Raw genomic sequence first — 20,060 nt, 5'->3', positions numbered from 1 at the left:
TTATGGTTCACAGATGCTAAATAGATAATAATCCATGCTTCAAAAGTGAAGTCTCAAAGAAAAAATATACATATAACTGAATGGAAATGAAACTACAACATATCAGAATTTGTGGAATGCAGCTAAAGCAGTGCTGAGAGGGAAATTTATAGCGTTAAATACTTACATCAGAAAAGAGGAAGGGTAGCAAATGAATATTCAAAGTTCCTACCTCAGTAAACCAGTAAAAGAAGAACAAAATAAACCCAAAACAAGTATAAGTAAGGAAATAATAAATACAGAGCAGAAATAAATAAAATTGAAAACACAGAAAGAATAGAGAAAATCAATAAAATTAAAAGCTGCTTCTTTGGAAAAAAATCAATAAAATTGATAAAAAGATAAAACAGAGAAGGTACCAATCAACAATATCAGAAATGAAACAAGACACCATTATAGATTCTGTAGTCATTAAAAAGTTGAGAGAGGAATATTACAACTTCATACTCATAAATTTGATAGCTTAGAGGAAATGGTCCAATTCATCAAAAACTGCAAACTACCAGACTCAACCAAGATGAAATGGATAACATGAATAATCTTATAACAATTAAATAAGTTGAATTTGTAATTTAAAAGCTCTTGAAAAAGAAATTTCCAGGCCCAGATAGTTTCACTGGAGATTTTTACCAAATAGTTAAAGAATTAACACTAATATTACTTAATCTCTTGCTGAAAAAGGGATGTGGGAATATTTTCCAACTAACTTATAAGGCCAGTATTACCTTGACACCCAAAAACAGAAAAATAATATTAAAAAAAAAAAAGCAAAAGCAAAGAAAAACCCTCCAGGACAAAACTACAGACCACTGTCTCTCATGTGTGTTGTCCTGTATCCTGAGACTTAACTGAACACACAGATATTAACTACATTTGTATAAGCTAACAATGAATATGTGGAAGCTAAAATTAGAAACATAATACCATTTATAATAACTCCAAAGAAACTGAAATACTTAGATATGAACTTACCAAAACATGTACAGGTTCTGCATGCTGAAATTAACAAAATGTTAATGAAAAAAATCAAAGAAGACCTAAACAAAGGAGATATGCACTGTATTCATGGTTTGAAACACTCAACATAGTAAAGGTGTCAATTCTCCCAAAACTGAGCTGTAGGTTTAATGAAATTTCTATCAAATTTCCATCAAGGGTTTTTATTGAAGTAGACAAGCTTATTATAAAAAATGTTCGGAAAGACACAAGCCCTAGATTAACTAAAGCATTCTTTGAAAAAAAGAATAAGGTAGGAAATACCACTTTACTGGCATTAACTCTTAAAATGTAAGTACAGTAATCAAGAGAGTGTTGTATTATTGGAGAGACAGAGACATAAATCAGTGGAACAGAACAGAGAACCCAGAAATACACCCACACAAATATGCTTAACTGATATTTTGCAAAGATGCAAAAACATTTCAGTGAAGGAAGGATAGCCTTTTTTTAAACAAATGTTGCTGGATCAATTGAACATCCATAGACAATAAAAATGAACATTAACCTAAATCTCACACCTTATGCAAAATTAACTCAAAGTAGATCGTGGACTTAAATGTAAAACATAAAACTATAAATTTGTGAGAAAAACTATAGGATAAAATCTTCAGAATGTAGGACTAGGTAACAAGTTCATAGAATTGATATTAAAGGCATGAATGATAGAAAGAAAGGGTAATAAATTGGCCTTTCTGTTCTGTGAAAGCAAGTATAAGTGGTGCAGCCACTCTGGAAAACAGTTTGGCAGTTTCTTGTACAGCTAAATTACAACTCTCATAAGACCCAGCAGTTGTACTCGGGCAGCATTTATCCCAGTGAAAAGAAAACTTATGTTCATGGAAAAAACTAGTGCATGAATGTTTATAGTTGCCTATTTGTAGTAGCTAAAAACTGGAAAAAAATCCAACATCCTTAGATAGGTGAATGGTTAACCAAGCTGATGTATCCATACCATGGAATACTAGTTAGCAATAAAAAGAATAGATTATTGGTAAACATTGCAACTTGGCTGGATCTCCAAAGAATCATACTGCATGAAAAAAAGCCAATGCCAAAAGACCATACTTCCAGGGATAATTTCTATAGTATATGGTCACCTTATCTTTGATAAAGGAGGCAAGAATATACAATGGAGAAAAGACAGCCTCTTCAGTAAGTGGTGCTGGGAAAACTGGACAGCTACATGTAAAAGAATGAAATTAGAACACTCCCTAACACCATACACAAAAATAAACTTCAAATGGATTAAAGACTTAAATGTAAGGCCAGACACTATAAAACTCTTAGAGGAAAACATAGGCAGAACATTATATGACATAAATCACAGCAAGATCCTTTTTGACCCACCTCCTAGAGAAATGGAAATAAAAACAAAAATAAACAAATAGGACCTAATGAAACTTAGAAGCTTTTACACAGCAAAGGAAACAATAAACAAGACGAAAAGACAGCCCTCAGAATGGGAGAAAATATTTGCAAATGAAGCAACTGACAAAGGATTAATCTACAAAATTTACAAGCAGCTCATGGAGCTCAATATCCAAAAAAAACCCAATCCAAAAATGGGCAGAAGACCTAAGTAGACATTTCTCCAAAGAAGATATACAGATTGCCAATAAACACATGAAGGGATGCTCAACATCACTAATCATTAGAGAAATGGAAATCAAAACAATGAGGTATCACCTCACACGGGTCAGAATGGCCATCATCCAAAAATCTACAAACAATAAATGCTGGAGAGGGTGTGGAGAAAAGGGAACCCTCTTGCACGGTTGGTAGGAATGTAAATTGATACAGCCACTATGGAGAACAGTATGGAGGTTCCTTAAAAAACTACAAATAGAACTACCATACGACCCAGCAATCCCACTACTGGGCATATACCCTGAGAAAACCGTAATTCAAAAAGAGTCATGTACCACAATATTCATTGCAGCTCTATTTACAATAGCCAGGACGTGGAAGCAACCTAAGTGTCCTTCGACAGATGAATGGATAAAGAAGATGTGGCACATATATACAATGGAATATTACTCAGCCATGAAAAGAAACGAAATTGAGTTATTTGTAGTGAGGTGGATGGACCTAGAGATTGTCATACAGAGTGAAGTAAGTCAGAAAGAGAAAAACAAATACTGTATGCTAGCACATATATATGGAATCTAAAAAACAAATAAGATTCTGAAGAACTTAAGGTCAGGACAGGAATAAAGACTCAGACATAGAGAATGGACTTGAGGACACGGGGAGGGGGAAGGGTAAGCTGGAACAAAGTGAGAGAGTGGCATGGACATATATACACTACCAAAGGTAAAATAGATAGCTAGTGGGAAGCAGCTGCATAGCACAGAGAGATCAGCTTGGTGCTTTGTGACCACCTAGAGGGGTGGGATAGGGCGGGTGGGTGGGAGATGCGAGAGGGAGGAGATATGGGGATATATGTATATGTATAGATGATTCCCTTTGTTATAAAGCAGAAACTAACACACCATTGTAAAGAAGTTATACTCCAATAAAGATGTTAAAAAAAAAAAAAAGAAAAAAATTCATATGGAATCTCAAAGGACCCTGAATAGCCAAAACAGTCTTGAAAATGAAGAATGAAGCTGGAAGAAATCACACTTTCTGATTTCAAAACTTACTGCAAAGTTATTATATGCAAAACAGTATAGTACTGGCATAAACACAAACCATGAATGGAGAATCCAGAAGTAAACCCTCACATATGGGGTCATGATTTTTGACAGGGGTGCCAGGACCATTCAGTGGGGAAAGGAGTCTTTTCAACAAATGGTACTGGGAAAAAACTGGATATCCATATGCAAAAGAATGAAGTTGGACTTTTACCTGATGCCATATACAAAAATTAACTCAAAATGGATCAAAGACCTACATGTAAGACCTAAAACTCTTAGAAGAAAATATGGATCAAAAGCATCACAACATTGGTTTGGCAGTGATGTCTTGATTATAACACCAAAGGCACAGGCAATGAAAGAAAAAATAAACAAATTGGATTTCATGAAAAAATTTAAAAATTGCGCATCCAAAGACAATATCAGTGGAGTGAAAAGGCAACCCATAGAATGGGAGAAAATACTTGTAAATTATATATCTGATAAGGAAATAATATGCAGAATAAAGAGAGAAATTCTGAAACTCAACAACAAAAATCAAACAACTTGATTTAAAAATTGGCAAAGGACTTGGAGAGACATTTTAAAGAAATACAGATGGCCAGTAAGCACATTAAAAGATCATACAACATCATTAATTACTGGGGAAATACAAATCAAAACTACAATTAGATACTATCTCACACCTGTTAGGATGGCGACTATCAAAAACAAACAAACCAGAAAATAGTAAATGGTGGACAGGATGTGGGAAAATTGAAACCCTTATATACTGTAGGTGGGAATGTAAAGTGGTACAGCCACTGTGGAAAACAGTATGGTGGTTCCTCAAAAAATTAAAAGTAGAACAACCATATGATCCAGCAACTCTGCTTCTGGGCATATAACCAAAAGAATTGAAAACAGGGTCTCAAAGAGGTATTTGTACACTCATGTTCATAGCAGCATTTTTCACAATAGCTAAAATGTGTAATCAACCTATGTATCCATCAGCAGATGAATGGATAAGCAAACTGTGGTATATACATACAGTGGAATGTTATTCAGTATTAAAAAAGGAAGGAAATCCTGATGTATGCTCTGGATGAACCTTGAGGACATTATTCTAAGTGAAATAAGCCAATTACACAAAAACCACTGTATGATTCTAATTATATCAGGTACTCAGAGTACTTAGAATTGTAGATGCAGAAAGTAGAATGGTGGTGGTTGCCAGAGGCTGGGGGTAGGGGGAATGGAAAGTTATCATTTAATGGGTAGTTTCAGTTTTATAAGATGGAATTTTAGAGGTGGTTGACGGTGTTGGTTGTACGACATTATGAAGGTATTAAATAGTACACTGCTACTGAAGTATACACTTAAAAATGGGTTAGATGGCAAATTCTTTGCTTTATGTGTTTTACCACAATAAAAAAAAGAAAAGGTATTTCTGAAGCATTATGTGAGATTTGCAGGCCTGTAAATTCATGCTTCCCAAGCTGTTTCTTTTTTAAAATATCTAATTTGTCATGGAACAATATGTGGTCCTACTGTGTATGATCATTGTGCAGTTCTGGCCACATGTGACTCATGTGTTCAGAAACATCTCAATTTGTCTATACACTGCTCACGGTGACAAGTCCATCAGTCTTGTTCTTGAATATTGGTGTGATACATAGGCACTCTCGATTCATAGTTATCTTATAGACTGGCAACAAAAAGTTGCATGGACCACATTTGGACAAGTGTCTAAGTCAAATCTTAGCTTTATAGGCGTTAGGAACTTGAGAGAGAGAGACAGTTGAGAGAAATTGTTTCAGGATGGTCCAGTTTCCAGGTTCGGGAGCTAACAACCCATGCTCTCCCTAGGTGTGTAGATATGGGTTCTTTTTCTTTCTTTCTTTCTTTTTTTTTTTTTTTGGCTACCCATATTTTGAACTCTCTTCTGATCTTATGAAGGACCTTTCCTGATGGAAGGTGAAAATGTCAACACTTGGTTTCTCAGCCTCCTTTGCAGCTGGGCTGTGTACCCGACCCTGGCTCTGCTCATTAGATGTAGCTGCCCCAGAGTTGCTGGAATGTTGAGAATGTGACGCGTTCTCTGCTGCAGAGTCTGTAAGGTGGAGGCCATGGTGCTGCACAGCTACAGGGCTAGCGGTGGTGTTCAGTGGTCCATGGCAGCTGGGTTTGTGCTGTAAATCTCAGTTTCTGGTATTCTGCAGCTGGGGCAACAGTGTCTGCACTAGACCAGTCGCATCAAAACTATGGGCATTGTTTTGGGTTATCTTCCCCAACCCTGGTTCTCCAGTATTGCTGGTGGTTTGTGAATCCTCCTCCTTTTCTGCTTAAACCAGACTGCGTTGTTTTTGTTGATTCAGCTGAAAGGTTTGACTGATACCCTAGATTTGGATAACAAAAACTACAGAGATATATGATATGGAGAAAAGAAAAATTTTTTTTAAGTAACTAAATTTCAGAACTCTATAAAGAAAACAGACAAAAAGATACCTTTGGGTAATATTTGAAAGCGTAAAGATGCTTCAGCATGTTTTAGGTGCTCTGGCTAAATATGGAGCTTCTCCATGCTTTTTCTTCTTTGTAGGATCTAAGAACTGAAGGGACTCAGCTATCACATGCTCTGGTCTCTTCCTTTCATACAAGACACTCTCTTTAGGGTTCCTTCCATTGTTCTTTCATTCATTTAATAAGTGAATATGTGATATTGCCAACACAGTTGGTTGCTATGGCCAGAAATACAACAGTGAGTGTGACAGAATTCTTGTCTTAATGGAACTCACAGCCACATTGTAAAGAGACGAGTAAAGAGGTGATTTTAAAAGTGTGTGAAAAGTAGGAGACTTAGCCTGGGCCAGAGTGGGTGTTGTGGACAGAGAAGGTTTCCTGGAGGAAGTGAGGAATATGTTGATATCTAAATATTTGAGTAGGACTAGGGTAAAAAATTGGGATGAGAAGAATCTCCCAAGCAGAAGAAACAAATAGGCAAAGATGGAGAGGCTATGAGAAAGCCTGGTCCTGGGAGATAGCAGGAGTGGTTTGGCAAGGCTGGGGTGAGGCTGGGGATAGTGGAGGACCAGTTGAGCCTTCCTGTGAAGGGCCTCATGTATGATGTCAGGGAGTTTGGGCTCTATCTGGAGGCAGTGGGGGAGCAGTTGAAGAGTTCTAAGAAAGGAAGTCATTCAGTCAGATCTGCATTATAGGCAGGATACTTGTGCTGCAGTTTTGGAGACCAGATGGGAGGGGAGCAAACGTGGAGTAAAGGAGGCTGCTGCTGTTCAGTCAGTGACAGCTCTCGCACTGAGGGCTGCATTTGTGTGAAAACTCACTAAACAGCTCCCTCTGGGCATTGCCCCTTCTCAGGCGTGGCAGGCCTGGAGCTTCAGAAGTCAGTCTGAAGCCATTAGGATTAGGGCATCCTGGTGACCTCCAGGGCCTGAGCTTTCCCTGCCCCCTCTCCAGTGGTCTGCTCTGAGAGGTGCAGGTACCACTTCAGCAAAACTGGCTCCTTCTGAGTCTCCTTAGCTGTGATGAAAAGGCAGCTTAGTTCAAAGGCAAGGACAGCCCTGTGCTCAGGTCCATCTCTAGCCCTCTTCTGCTCAGGCCCATCTCTTATTTTATCAAGTCACAGTGACCAGTGAGTTGACTATGTTGCTTAAGTGGATTCAGTCTTTTGCAGCATGTGGAATTTCTCACAAAATCCTCATTTTCCATCCCCAATCCTAAACCCAGGTTTTCAATTTGCTTATTTTTCATTGCCTGCTATTTCAACCTAATACAACCTCACCCTTTGAAGAAGTTTCTACTTTTTTTCTTGTAAATGTTGTTAATAATTTACAAACATTAGAAAGCTGTAAAATAATTTTTTAAAAGATACAGAATTTTACATTTGCCCCAGTCTCCTAAATTTAAAATTTTAAGAATTGAGTCCTCTTTGGAGTAAGAAAGGAATATTTCCTCTTACAATGAGTCCTTTTAAAAAGCACAAACTTACTGGTCAAAACACATTTAAAGAACCATTCTTATATTTTGTAGTCGGTCTTAAATATCTTTTATTCTGTCTGTTATGTTCAAGGAGAACAAGCTGGCAGATGCAGTAAAGTATAAAGAAGAAAAGTAAAATCATCATTCATACCACTGCCAAATAATACTTTAGTGAGTTCCATATATATATTTTGTTGTTGTTGTTCTGTGCTAGAATTTTCTCTTTTTACAAAGAAATATCATATGATTTTACATTCTACTCTTTTTCCTTCTCATTCTCCGATTTCTAGTTAGTTATCAATTGTATGCAAACATGATTTTAAATACTTGCATAATGGTTTAAATTTTTATATACAAATATAAACTAAAAATTACCCATAATTGTACCAACCAGATAATCTTGGTTGAATTAAAAATGAATAAAACCCACATGGTTAGAAAATTCAAGCAGAGAACTACAGAAATGTTCAAAAAGGAGAAACAGAAGGCCTCTTCCACAGTTTTGTACCCTAGACCCTTTCCCCCAAAGTTAAACACTATTAAAATTTCTTGTGAATTTTTTCTCCAGAAAAAAATTTTATATTAATAGCTGTGTATATGTATCTATTTATAGGCTTATTTTTTATTTACATAAGAGGCTATATATTCCCCACCCTGGTCTGTACCTTGTCTTTATTAAGAATCATTCTTGGTGATCTTTGTGCAACGTTTTTAAAGTGGTGTATCCCTACCTCTATAAATGTCTCCAGTTCCAGCTCTGTTTTTCAATCTTGTCTGTGGTATAATTGGCTCTTCTGAGTTCTTAGATGTGAGATAATAGCTATGTCACTCCTGTGTCTCACCAGCCCACAGTTCTCCAGCTCTTATCGCCTACCTGAGTATTCCTTGGACCACTGACCCTCAACATCCTTAATCTCCCCAGTAACTGAGGAGGCCCCAGGGAGTCTCACAGCAGTCTTCTTTAGCCTCTATTTGCAGCGCCCAAAGTCCCTTGAAATCAGTGATGCCACTACACCAGGGCTGATGCCCTGAGAGAAAGTCCCCTTTCTTCTGTCCAGGGCCCTGTCTCCCAGGGTGAACACGGGGAACTTAATCAGTTTGCTTGGAGCCACCATGGATTTGCACACGTGTGTACACAAATGTGGGTGTGAGTGTACTCAAAATAATAACACACACTCTCTCAAGAGTCAGTCCTCTCAGCTGCTGGCTTCTTCTGTATAATGACTACATTCTGACATGTAACCATCCATATTTTTGCTCACTCATATATTTGCTTATTGTATTGTGTAACCCCATGAACACTTGTCTGGAATGGAGGGAGCCTTTGTTCTGAGTGCAGATGATTATACCTTTTGAGTTCCTGTGTTTTGCATGGAGGGACACTGAATTCTTACAGTGGTAGCTGAATAGGAATACAATGCATTTTGATGAAGGAGAAGGTTAATTATTTCCCCAAACCAGGATGTCTGTCTCAAGGCAGAAAACATGTCTTATTAAAAAATACATTGGCAAAAAAAGGAAGGAGAAGAAGGAAGGGGGAGGAGAAAGGGAAAAATAAAAGAAAGAAGGAAGGCGCAAAGGAAGGTGGGAAGAATGGAAGGAGGAAATGTCCATCTCCATTAGGCCACATCGATTTAAATCATTGGAAAAATTAGCCACGTCCTCTGTCCTCAGATTGAGGGTCAGCATCTTTGCGTTCAGAGCTATTTTGATGCTGCTACTGCTGCCACCTCCACTGTCAACCCTCCTCCTTCTCATTATTGCTTCTACTCTTGTCATTATTTGTATTGCCATTCCAGATTCATGCTACGTGAATCGAGTCATCTCCAAATTTGTTTGAGTCACACATTGTGAAACATGCATTTGGAATGATTTCCTGAGAAAGCCTGGTGCAGAATACAAATATTTTGAATGGACTTATCTTAGAGTTGTACTGCTTTTTTTCCTTGTCAATTTAAAACCCTTAATATGAATAAATTGTTTGTACAGTGGGACTTTTTTTTAATTCTTAGATAAGAAATACATGGTTTGAAAGCAGAGAATAAAAACATGAATGATAATGTACGCAATGCCCAAGAGAAGGTCCTTGCTGTTGCTCCTGGGCAGGCGTTATAATCGGCTATTTGGTGTGTTTATTTCAGGCTGCAGATAGTGGATAAAAGTGGCTGGTTGGTTGCCAACACATGACTTATTTGCCAGATGGAGTGTTTAGTACTTGTTACATTTGATTTATATCACAGGTTCTTCCCATTAACAGTCTACTGGTGATAACCTACTTGGCTTTTCATGTGGTTACTTGAAACAGCCACTTGACAATATTTGGCATATCACAAAGTTTAATACTGAATAAAGGAGTGAGTGAATGACTACATAGGTTCTGCCTTATACTGATATGGTGCTCAGTGCAGAATGAGCAGCCAGTACGTGTCTGTTCACTGAATAAAGTAATCCTGAATATGTGTTTCTCTGATTCACTGCACCAAGATTAGGTTTATGGACTTGAGACTTAAAGGGCTGGTGAAAGAGGTAGAAATAGATAGAAATAATAGTGCTTACATGTCTGAAGGGCTTGCATTTGCATGGAGGGAGATATTCTGCTCGTCTGTATTGCCATTTAAACACGAAGTTGAATTACATGGAAGAAAGAAGGTCTCTTCAAAATGGCCTTGATTCTGAGTCAAAGTGTAACTTCATAATACTGACAATTTCCATAATCTTGGGTCCTTTTTAATTTTTCTTTTTAGATAGGTCCACTTCAGGGACCTTGGCACTGAATATGTAATAAAATGTGCATTAAATATGGTGATCTTTACTTTCAGATTGAAAACTTGCAAGAACAACTTAAGGATAAAGACAAGCAACTGACCAATCTGAAAGACAGAGTCAAGTCCTTGCAGACTGATTCCAGTAATACGGATACTGCACTGGCGACGCTTGAGGAGGCTTTGTCAGAGAAGGTAAGCTTGGACTAAAAATTAGCGGGGGTATCAGGATTTAGGGAAACATGGTTGGGAGGAAACGGTCCAAATGCATTTCAGTGAGCTTGTTTTTCTCCATGCATCCGCACTAAGCCTAGTCCCAGCTGGGCCTCCCACTCCCGTGCTCGCCCTTCGCAGTAGACTTGGCACGCTGAAGCCAAGGGTGTCTTTTTGAAATGCATACCTGGTCACATCACCCTTGGCCCTGATTAAAAACCTTCACTACCTTGTCATTGTTTTTAGGATGATAAAGACTGAAATCTTTAACCTCACCCATAGGGTCCGACCCTTCATCTGCTTTGGCTCTTACCTGACCAGCCACTTCTCTGCCTGCCTCACTTCCCTCCCCTCCCCTCCCCTCCCCTCTTCTTCCCTCCCCCCTCTCTCTCCCTCCCTCCCTCCCTTCCTCCCATCTTTCCTTCCTTCCTCCTTTTCCAGCCTCATCCCCCATCTCTCTTCCCTCATTCTTTGTGCTCTAGGCATACTGGCCTTCTAGATTTCTTTTTTAATTTATTTATTTTTATTTTTGGCTGTATTGGGTCTTCGTTGCTGCACGCGGGCTTTCTCTAGTTGCGGCGAGCTGGGGCTACTCTTTGCTGCCGTGCTCAGGCTTCTCATTGCAGTGGCTTTTCTTGTTGCAGAGCATGGGCCCTAGGTGTGCGGGCTTCAGTAGTTGGGGCATGTGGGCTCAGTAGTTGTGGCTTGCAGGCTCTAGAGTGCAGGCTCAGTAGCTGTGGCGCACGGGCTTAGTTGCTCTGCAGCATGTGGGATCTTCCAGGACTAGGGCTTGAACCCATGCCCCTTGCATTGGCAGGCGGATTCTCAACCACTGTGTCACCAGGGAAGCCGCGGCCTTCTAGGTTTTTAAGTGCACCATTGTTCCCTCCTGCCTCAGACACTTTGCACATGCTATTACTGAGCCTAGAATGTTCTTTACTCTCTGCAGACTTTATTTCTCTTCTTCAGAGAGCTCAGCTTCCTGAGAAGCTGTATTGCACAGTAGTCAAGAATGTGGACATGGGAGTCAGACTGCTTGGGTTCAAATCCTAGGTCTGACACTACTTTGGGCAAGTTACTTAACCCCTCGCTTTCTCAGTTTTATCATTTGTAAAAGAGGATAATAATAGTACCTACTTTAGTGGAATATGTTGAGGAGAAGATGCATTAATATATGGAAAGTGTTGAGAATAACAGGCATAATAAGTTGTAGCTCTTATTATTATTATCAGTCATTTTCTCAGGGAAGCCTCCTAGGTAAAATTCTCTCTTATGTTCTCATGAACACCGTGAATTTCCCAGAGCTCTTGTCACAATCTTAATTGTTCATTTATCTGTTTTAATGTGATTAATTGGTCTTCTCTGCTGGACTCCAAGCCTGAGCAACATACCCGTATATGTGTGTTATTTGTGTGTGTTAGCTTACCTTCCCCCAGTGCCTAGCACAGTACCTGCATGGGGGAGTGCTCAGTGGGTGTTGATTGAGTGAGTCGCCACCATATGACAGGCACTGCTGTGGGGACTGGGGGTCCAGTAGAGAAGAGAATGGGTGAAAATCCTAGCTCTTGTGGAGGTTAGATTCTAATGGGACTGAGGAGACACAGGCAATAATTAAGTAAGTAAAACACATGGGACTTCAGAGGGTAATAATTTCCATAGAAGAAAGCAAGAAGAGGGTACAGGGAGTGCTGGGGTGAAATGGCCAGGTAGAGGGTCTTACTGAGAAGGGAAAGTGAGGGATGAGCCATGAGCACTTCTGGAGGGAGAATGTATTGGAGGGGAGAGCAAGTTGCAGAGTGGGAGGGGGAGGGGGGAAGAGTATCCCTTGAAGCCCCTGTGAGAAAGGATGAAAAATTTTGACTTTCACTCCAAAGGGGGTAGGAAGCCATTTGGAGGGTTTTGTTCTGACTGGCATTTAAAAGGATTACTTTGATTAAAAGAATGAACAAAATCTATTAGGCAAATAGGTCATCCTGATGTTTACCGATTTCTAAAATGATTTCTAGCCCATTTCATTCTAGTTAAGTTAGTTCATTCATTCTCTGGGCACTTCTGTAGGACTCATACTGTGCAGAGTGTGTGTAGTGTGCTCAGTCTTAGCTCTGCCACTAACTGGGTGACCTTGACAAATAACTCTCTCTCCCAGGGCCTCAAATTTCCCATTTGTAGGATGGGAGAATTAGATTAAATAGCCCACTGGTTCCACAAGTCAGTGAATCTTAAAGAAGGCTTCTCTGACCTCTACTTCAGAATCACCAGGAGGAGTCTGTTGAAAATATAATTATTAGGCCCCATGTATATCTACTGAAACAGAACCTTGAGTAGTGCCTCGAAGTCTGCACTTTGGCAAGCTCCCTAGGTCATTGTGATACATACGCTAGTCTAAGAACCACTTGTCTATGCTAAAAATAGAGAAGGTAAAAAAAGGAGCCATAATTCTATGCCTAGATAGTCTTAATGTTCCTATTAAAATTATAAGATTATAACTTTAACATTAAATTATAAATACGAGACAAGATTTTATGTGGAAACATAAGAATAAATAAGATGGTTTTTCAGGAAAAATATTCTTTTTACTATTTTCAAGAATTTAGTATCAAATGTTTGGGTTTTTTTTGGCTGTGCTGGGTCTTCGTTGTTGCGCACGGGCTTTCTCTAGTTGTGGTGAGCAGGGGCTACTCTTTGTTGCAGTGCGCGGGCTTCTCCCTGCGGTGGCTTCTCTTGTTGCAGAGCATGGGTTCTAGGCATGTGGGCTTCAGTAGTTGTGGCATGTGGGCTCAGTAGTTGTGGCGTGCAGGCTCGGTAGTTGTGACTTGTGGGCTCTAGAGCACAGGCTTGACAGTTGTGGAGCACGGGCTTAGTTGCTCCACAGCATGTGGGATCTTCTTGAACCAGGGCTCAAACCTGTGTCCCCTGCATTGGCAGGTGGATTCTTATCCACTGCCCCATCAGGGAAGTCCCTCAAAACTTTCTTGTAGTAATTTTGTTTGTAAAATTTGAATAAAAGAATGTTGTTTCAAAAACTATTAATAATCATGTATCCCTTTTGCAGTTTTTGAGTGATATGATGTCAGTCCACTTGTACCCTTGATTTCTTTCTCCAAATGTACAGAAATAAACTAATACCATATATTTTTCCATATCATGTATTCTTTTTTTTTTTTTTGCGGTATGCAGGCCTCTCACTGCTGTGGCCGCTCCTGCTGCGGAGCACAGACTCCGGACGCGCAGGCCCAGCGGCCATGACTCACGGGCCCAGCCGCTCCGCGGCATGTGGGATCTTCCCGGACCGGGGCACAAACCCGCGTCCCCTGCATCGGCAGGCGGACTCTCAACCACTGCGCCACCAGGGAAGCGCCATATCACATATTCTTGGCAGCATTTTATCCTTTTCCCCCCTGCTAAGAATTGATTTATTCTAGTTTAAATCCCGAAACAGTTCTCATACCTGAAACTACTCCCTTTACTTAAGTACTTCTTTTGAGACTCAGGAGATGTTCAGGAAGGAAAGCTGAGGTCTGTGGGAGTCTGGCCCCATCAAACTGTCCCCACTACTTGATAACTGCATCACGTGGGGCAAGCCTCTTCTCCTCTCAGGGCATCTCAGTAACATCTTCAAAATGTGCATTTAAACTAGCTGACCTCTAAATTCCATTATCTTTTGGAATTACCTTGACAATAATTATTCAGTTTGCTGATCCACAATCTCAGGCATGTGAAATCTGTGCTGGACCATAGATGGGCAGTTGAGAACTTGGATGCCATGAAGGGCCATGCAGGGAGCAGAAATGAGGGAAGTGGGTTTGGTGTTAAGCAGTAGGGACTGCTGGTGATGGAGCAGTCTTTGACTTACCTCAAAATATTCAAGTTCAGATTTTATAATATGATGCTCAAGCCAAACAAAATAGCTCTTTGGACCAGCTGTGGCCCATGAGCTGTTAGTTTCTAAACCCTGTTTGCATCTGATTTTTAGCCTTTCACCTGATGAAGAATAAAAGCAAACAGAGAATTTTCAAAAGGTGCCAAAAATCAGAGCATTAGTGTATTTGAAAAACACAGACAAAAACGTTGGATAGGAACTGGCAAAGTTTTCTATCATGGGACAAAGAATAGTAGATTAATTTTAAGTATTTATTCCAGTGGGTATCAGACTTCTGTATGTATCTAAAAATAATCTTATCATCTAGAGAGTGTCTTAAAATACAGTTTCCTGGATCCCATTTCCTAGTGATTCTGATTCAGTGCTCTGCTGTGGGCTCTGCTCTGGGGAATCTTTGATTTTTAACAAGCATGCCCAGTGATTCTGATGCAAGTGTTTGGAAGACCACACTTTGAGGAACAGTAAATCCATGCTCTTTCATTTTAAACATGGGAAGTGGGCTCAGTGAGGTAAAATGACATGCCCAGAAATGAAAATCTGGGACATGTGCAGCACTGTTCCTCATCTCTGGGCCCTGGGCGGACATCATTAATCACCCGTGGCACCAGTTAACTTCTCACCCCAGCACTCTGGGAAGCCACTTCTGCTCTCTCTAAGTTAGCCCTTAGCTGGGACTTTATTGCCTCCCCAAGGCCACTCAGCTCATGGGTGATGGAATGGGACTAAAATTTAAATGTTCTGTTCTTTGTGTGTTTGACAATGCAATCTCTTTTAATAGCCTTCCCCTCACCAGTTCCATTTTTATCCACATGTAAGTGGACAGATCCTCTGCAACAAGACATGGGACAAAAAAGAAAATGATTAATTAAAAATTGTGGAAAAAAAAATTGTGTACTTATGAGAGCATTTAATTATTTGCTGTCCTTTGGCTGATGAATAGAACCCATTAGGCACTATTCACCATTTCACTTGGATTATTACATCCCAGGGAGTGTGTTATTCCTTTTAATGTCCGGGAACTTATTCAAATATCCAGAGTGTGTAAAAATAAATAAATAAATAATGCTGCTTGGTGAGTTAAGACTGAGTATGACTTAGCTCTAGGAATCACACACAGAAGCTCAAGGAACCCGCAGTATTTATAAAGCTGGTCTCGCCAAGCCTTGCTGTGGCCATGTAGCAGATAAGCAGTTGAGAAAGCCAGATAGCAGAGCTGGAGGCCACCACAGTGCAGTTCCCACCCAGTGATAAAGCACAAATAGATTAGACCTGTGCAGAGCCAGATGGGTGCACAAGGAACACTTGCCAATGCAAATAAGACTAAAACAAGAACACATTGTTGGAATTTCTGCAAGTTGGTTGTTAATCAAGTAGATCATGCCATATTAGGACCTTTTAACACATGTTTTTGACATCTGGCCCTGCGCGGCTGACAGTTAAATTAGTTTTGTGATTGACGGAGAAATATTTTGTAGTATTGAATCATCAATAACACTTAAAAACATTATACTGCTTGCTGATTTTCTTTGTCATCGATGCCCAGTCAATAGTACAAGTGCTTAGAGCAAATCAACCTCATTTCCAAGTGACTCTGACACCTTCTGGATGTTAACATGCATACTTAATTTCCCTTCCTTTGAAGACAGGATGATCCCTAATTTGAATTTTGTTCCTTCCATCAGCCTTTTTAATTGCCTGTTGTATGCCAGACAGTTTGCCCAGCCCTGGGTTAAAAGAGTCATAAGATTTGACTGTTGCCTTTTGGAAAGCTAGGCTGAGAGAGTGGACATGCAATAAAACCAAGCAAAGGGTGCCTAGTGAGAATAAATGCATGTTTATGTTCTGGCCAGAGTGATTCCTGGGAAGGTTTCTAAATAGTGATGTGACATGGTCAGTTTGGGGCTTTAAAAATATCACTCCAACAGCCACGGGGTGGAAGTGGTGGGATGGAGATGGCCTGCTCACGGGGTGACCAGTTGTGAGGCTTTTGCAATAAGTGCAGGCAAAAGGCGGTGTGGGTTCAGTTGCTGAAATTGTTAAAAGTCCTTGAGAGACTTACCGTGCACTGAGGCCATTTCCTTCTTCTGTCAATCACATAATCATCTACTCTACAATGGCACAGACAGAGTAAAATAGGACAGTAACTGAAATCAAGAAGAAACAAAATAGGGAATGTAATAGACTCATTTGTTCTATTTCTACCCCCACTGTTATAGTAATAATATACTTCATTTTAAAGTGTTTTTGAGTAATTACGAAACAACAATGGTACTTTTTTTGCCCTTGAAAGCATTAGACATAAATTATTGTCATTGGGGTAGAACAGTTGCTCCCCTGGGGGAACTTAAATCACAGGCTAAGTGTTCAAACTAACTTCCCTCTACATTAAACACCGTTTTACAGTTGTCTTATATATCAGGCATCGTCTTGTACTATATACTTGTAAGAATATAAAAGGCAATATTCTTAAGAATCGTTGCACCAACATTTTTTAACATGACCATCCAAAAGGAAATTCAAATATGTGTTAGGTAATTTGAAACAAGTTTCAGAAATCTAACTTAAATTTTAGCCAAGCAGAATTTTCCTTAAAAAAAGAAGGTTCTGGGACTTCCCTGGTGGCTCAGTGGTTAAGAATCCACCTGCCAGTGCAGGGGACGTGGGTTCGAGCCCCTCGAGGAAGATTCCACATGCCGCAGAGCAACTAAGCCCGTGCGCCACAACTACTGAAGCCCCCGCGCCACAACTACTGAAGCCCCCGTGCCTAGAGCCCGTGCTCCACAACAAGAGAAGCCACTGCAATGAGAAGCCTGAGCATCACAACGAGGAGGGGCCCCTGCTCGTCGCAATTGGAGAGGGCCCACGCGCAGCGACGAGGACCCAACGCAACCAAAAATAAATAAATTAAAAAAAAGTTCCTTAGGAAAAAAACAAAAGGTTCTTATTTTGATATGAGTAAGATTTCACTCTTTTGGAAAACATGTCTACTAGAGTAATGTTTTTATTTCAATATAAAAGTCAAGGGCAGACAGACCCTCAGATCTCCTTGAATGGCTCCAAGTGTATGTTTGTGGCAGTGTGTTCTTTTGGGCGTGGCTAAGACTCAGACAGCCCTGGATGGCAGGGTGGGCCTTCTGTTTATGAGCTGGATCACCTTGGACGAGTCAGTCGGCCTCTCTGAGACTGGGTTTCCTCTGCACTACTCTGTTACCAGTGGTACTGGTTCAGATCTCACAGATGTGATAAGGACTAGATGAGAAGGGTGTGTCACAGTGCCTAGCATGTAGCAGCTTCTCAGTAAAAGAAGCTGCTGTTTGAACTTTGCTCAAATTCTAGCAATGTTTTTGAGTCTCTACTGATTGCCAAGAAACCACTGAAAAAATGTGGAAGTAAATAAACAGCTCCAGACACATTGAAAAATCACTTATATAAGGAGCTTATTCTTTCTTTTGTCTCAAGTTTTCACTGTGAGTCCAGCTCTAAGTCCCGGAGGGGTCTAGGTCCTGCTCCACTTTGATCCCCTTTCTAGCGAGAAGAGTCTTCGGAAATCAAGGAAAGTTATTTGACATCAAATGGGAAAGCCAAGCAGAGAGGGTTGATCCAAGAGGTTAGTTCTACCTCTTGCCCTTACCCATGCAAGACTTTAGGTCTTGGTGCCTGAACCTCCCTCTTCTGGAATTGCTCTTGGAATTTTCCTGGTACCACCATGAACTTGAACATTGAGATACCTTGCAACCCTATGATATTAACTTTGATTAACAAGCTGAAAGCTTTATTGACTGTCTTTTCCAAATACTGTTACGCACAGCTTCTCTTCACAAACCCAGTTTTGAATATCTTGTGTTTGTTGATTCCTCTAGAACATTTCTTATGTGTATTTCTTCTTATTTCCTTTTGTAACATGCCTTGGCATGCACACCGATTGGTTCTCAACTCTTTTTTTGGGCAATTGCCTTACAGGAAAGAATAATTGAGCGTTTGAAAGAACAACGGGAGAGAGATGATCGGGAAAGACTTGAAGAGATAGAATCATTCCGAAAAGAGAATAAAGACCTGAAAGAGAAGGTCAACGCTTTACAAGCTGAACTGACTGAAAAAGAGGTGAGTCTGGGAAAACAACCACACTGATAGTACTCATAAACCCATATCCATGTAGCCTTGAGAGACTAGAGACTTAGTTTGAGGGACAGTGTGAAGGCTTGGGGGACCTAGTTACCTTTGCTTTGTAAAGTTATCTGAATTCAAAGAACAGCATTTACTGTAATTCCCTACATCTGGTGATGCTCTGTGCATATCTTCTGTACTCTACTGACCACATACCATTTAGCTCCTTGAAAGTTTTCTTGATGTCTTACCATATTCATACGGCTTGGAGGATTCTGTATTTTTTTTCAATGTCTCATGATCCCTTGTTTGAGATAACAGTAACAACAACAGCATTGATGATAATAACAATAGCTCCACTTTACTGAGGGCCTGTTATGTACTAATCCTTGTGTTGGGTGCTGTACATTCATCTGTGCTTCTCAAATGGATCATTCAATACCACCAGCTTAGGTTATATGGTACCATGCTGGACACATATGTATAGGTTGTGGCTGCTCTTCTGGGACATCATTTTTACATTATGGTAAAGAATTTGAAAGAGTATTTTAATGCTAGCGCAAACATGGATACAGAAAACAAATCTCACCTGCATTTGTTAATGTAAAACAATATGCTTTAAAGAAATTTTTTGTTTGGTGGTTATGGAGAGTATCCCTATTCTGAGGGATGGCTATAACCCCTTTAGTTTACTTAGGGATACTTCGGTGGAGAAGTTTGAGAAGCAGCAATGCCCAGTCTTTTATTCAGTCTCCAAAGCTCTGAGATATGTGCCATTGTCCACACTTGGTCCCCTCACACTTATTTTTGTCTGTGGAAAATGTCTATCTCCTTTATGATATGTCAATCCTTTTGCTCTGTTGGGTTGTATCACAGCATAGTTGTATATGTCCCAGCTCCGAAGTATCACCTCAGCCCTTGGATTTTGATAATTCTATACAAATTAAAGTACTGTCTAAATCAGGAGTCCAAGAAGGGAACGATTGATGAATAATAGGAATTTTGAGGAAACTTAGAAGCAAAATTTGTATTCTCTAAAACTTAAGCTCACTAGTTTTTAGAGAAGAGATTATTTCTTTGATATGAAAATAAAGAATGTAAATCCTGGGGGATCTGTAATTACTGTAGTTAGTATGTAACAGAAGGCACAGAAGCTTCTATCTCGTTTGCACATTCTTCACAGATTGCAAGTGTTACTCATGGGTTTGCACCTTAAAAAAATATAGATAGATAGATAGATAGATATGCTTCTAATGGAAAAGAGATCTTGAGGACATGGTGGAGCATAAGCTTTAAATGAAAATAATTTTGTAAACAATGCTTACATTGTATGAACTTCAGATAGGCATTTCTGCAAACATTTATTGTTCCTGTGTAATAATGTGCCTGCCACGGGGCTAGATATGTCAGTCAAGGTTCCACCAGAAAAACAGAACTGTACGAAGG

At 39.8% G+C, this 20,060-nt stretch overlaps 1 protein-coding gene across 6 annotated transcripts in view; it reads left to right on the top strand.

Moving 5' to 3' along the window:
• Positions 1-20,060, top strand: part of ERC2 (ELKS/RAB6-interacting/CAST family member 2) — an 865,290-nt gene that overhangs the window by 418,126 nt on the left and 427,104 nt on the right. For all 6 annotated transcript variants that reach the window (XM_079933813.1, XM_079933814.1, XM_079933812.1 and 3 more), the window contains exons 8-9: positions 10,475-10,612; positions 18,471-18,611. In XM_079933813.1, coding sequence (XP_079789939.1) covers positions 10,475-10,612; positions 18,471-18,611 — 279 coding nt within the window. The remainder of the gene's footprint in view (positions 1-10,474; positions 10,613-18,470; positions 18,612-20,060) is intronic.

This window comes from Stenella coeruleoalba (genome assembly GCF_951394435.1).
Source record: "Stenella coeruleoalba genome assembly, chromosome: 10".
In the NCBI taxonomy this organism is placed as follows: Eukaryota; Metazoa; Chordata; class Mammalia; order Artiodactyla; family Delphinidae; genus Stenella; species Stenella coeruleoalba.
The sequence above is the reverse complement of the archived record's forward strand: the minus strand, read 5'-3'. Positions and strand labels throughout refer to the sequence as shown.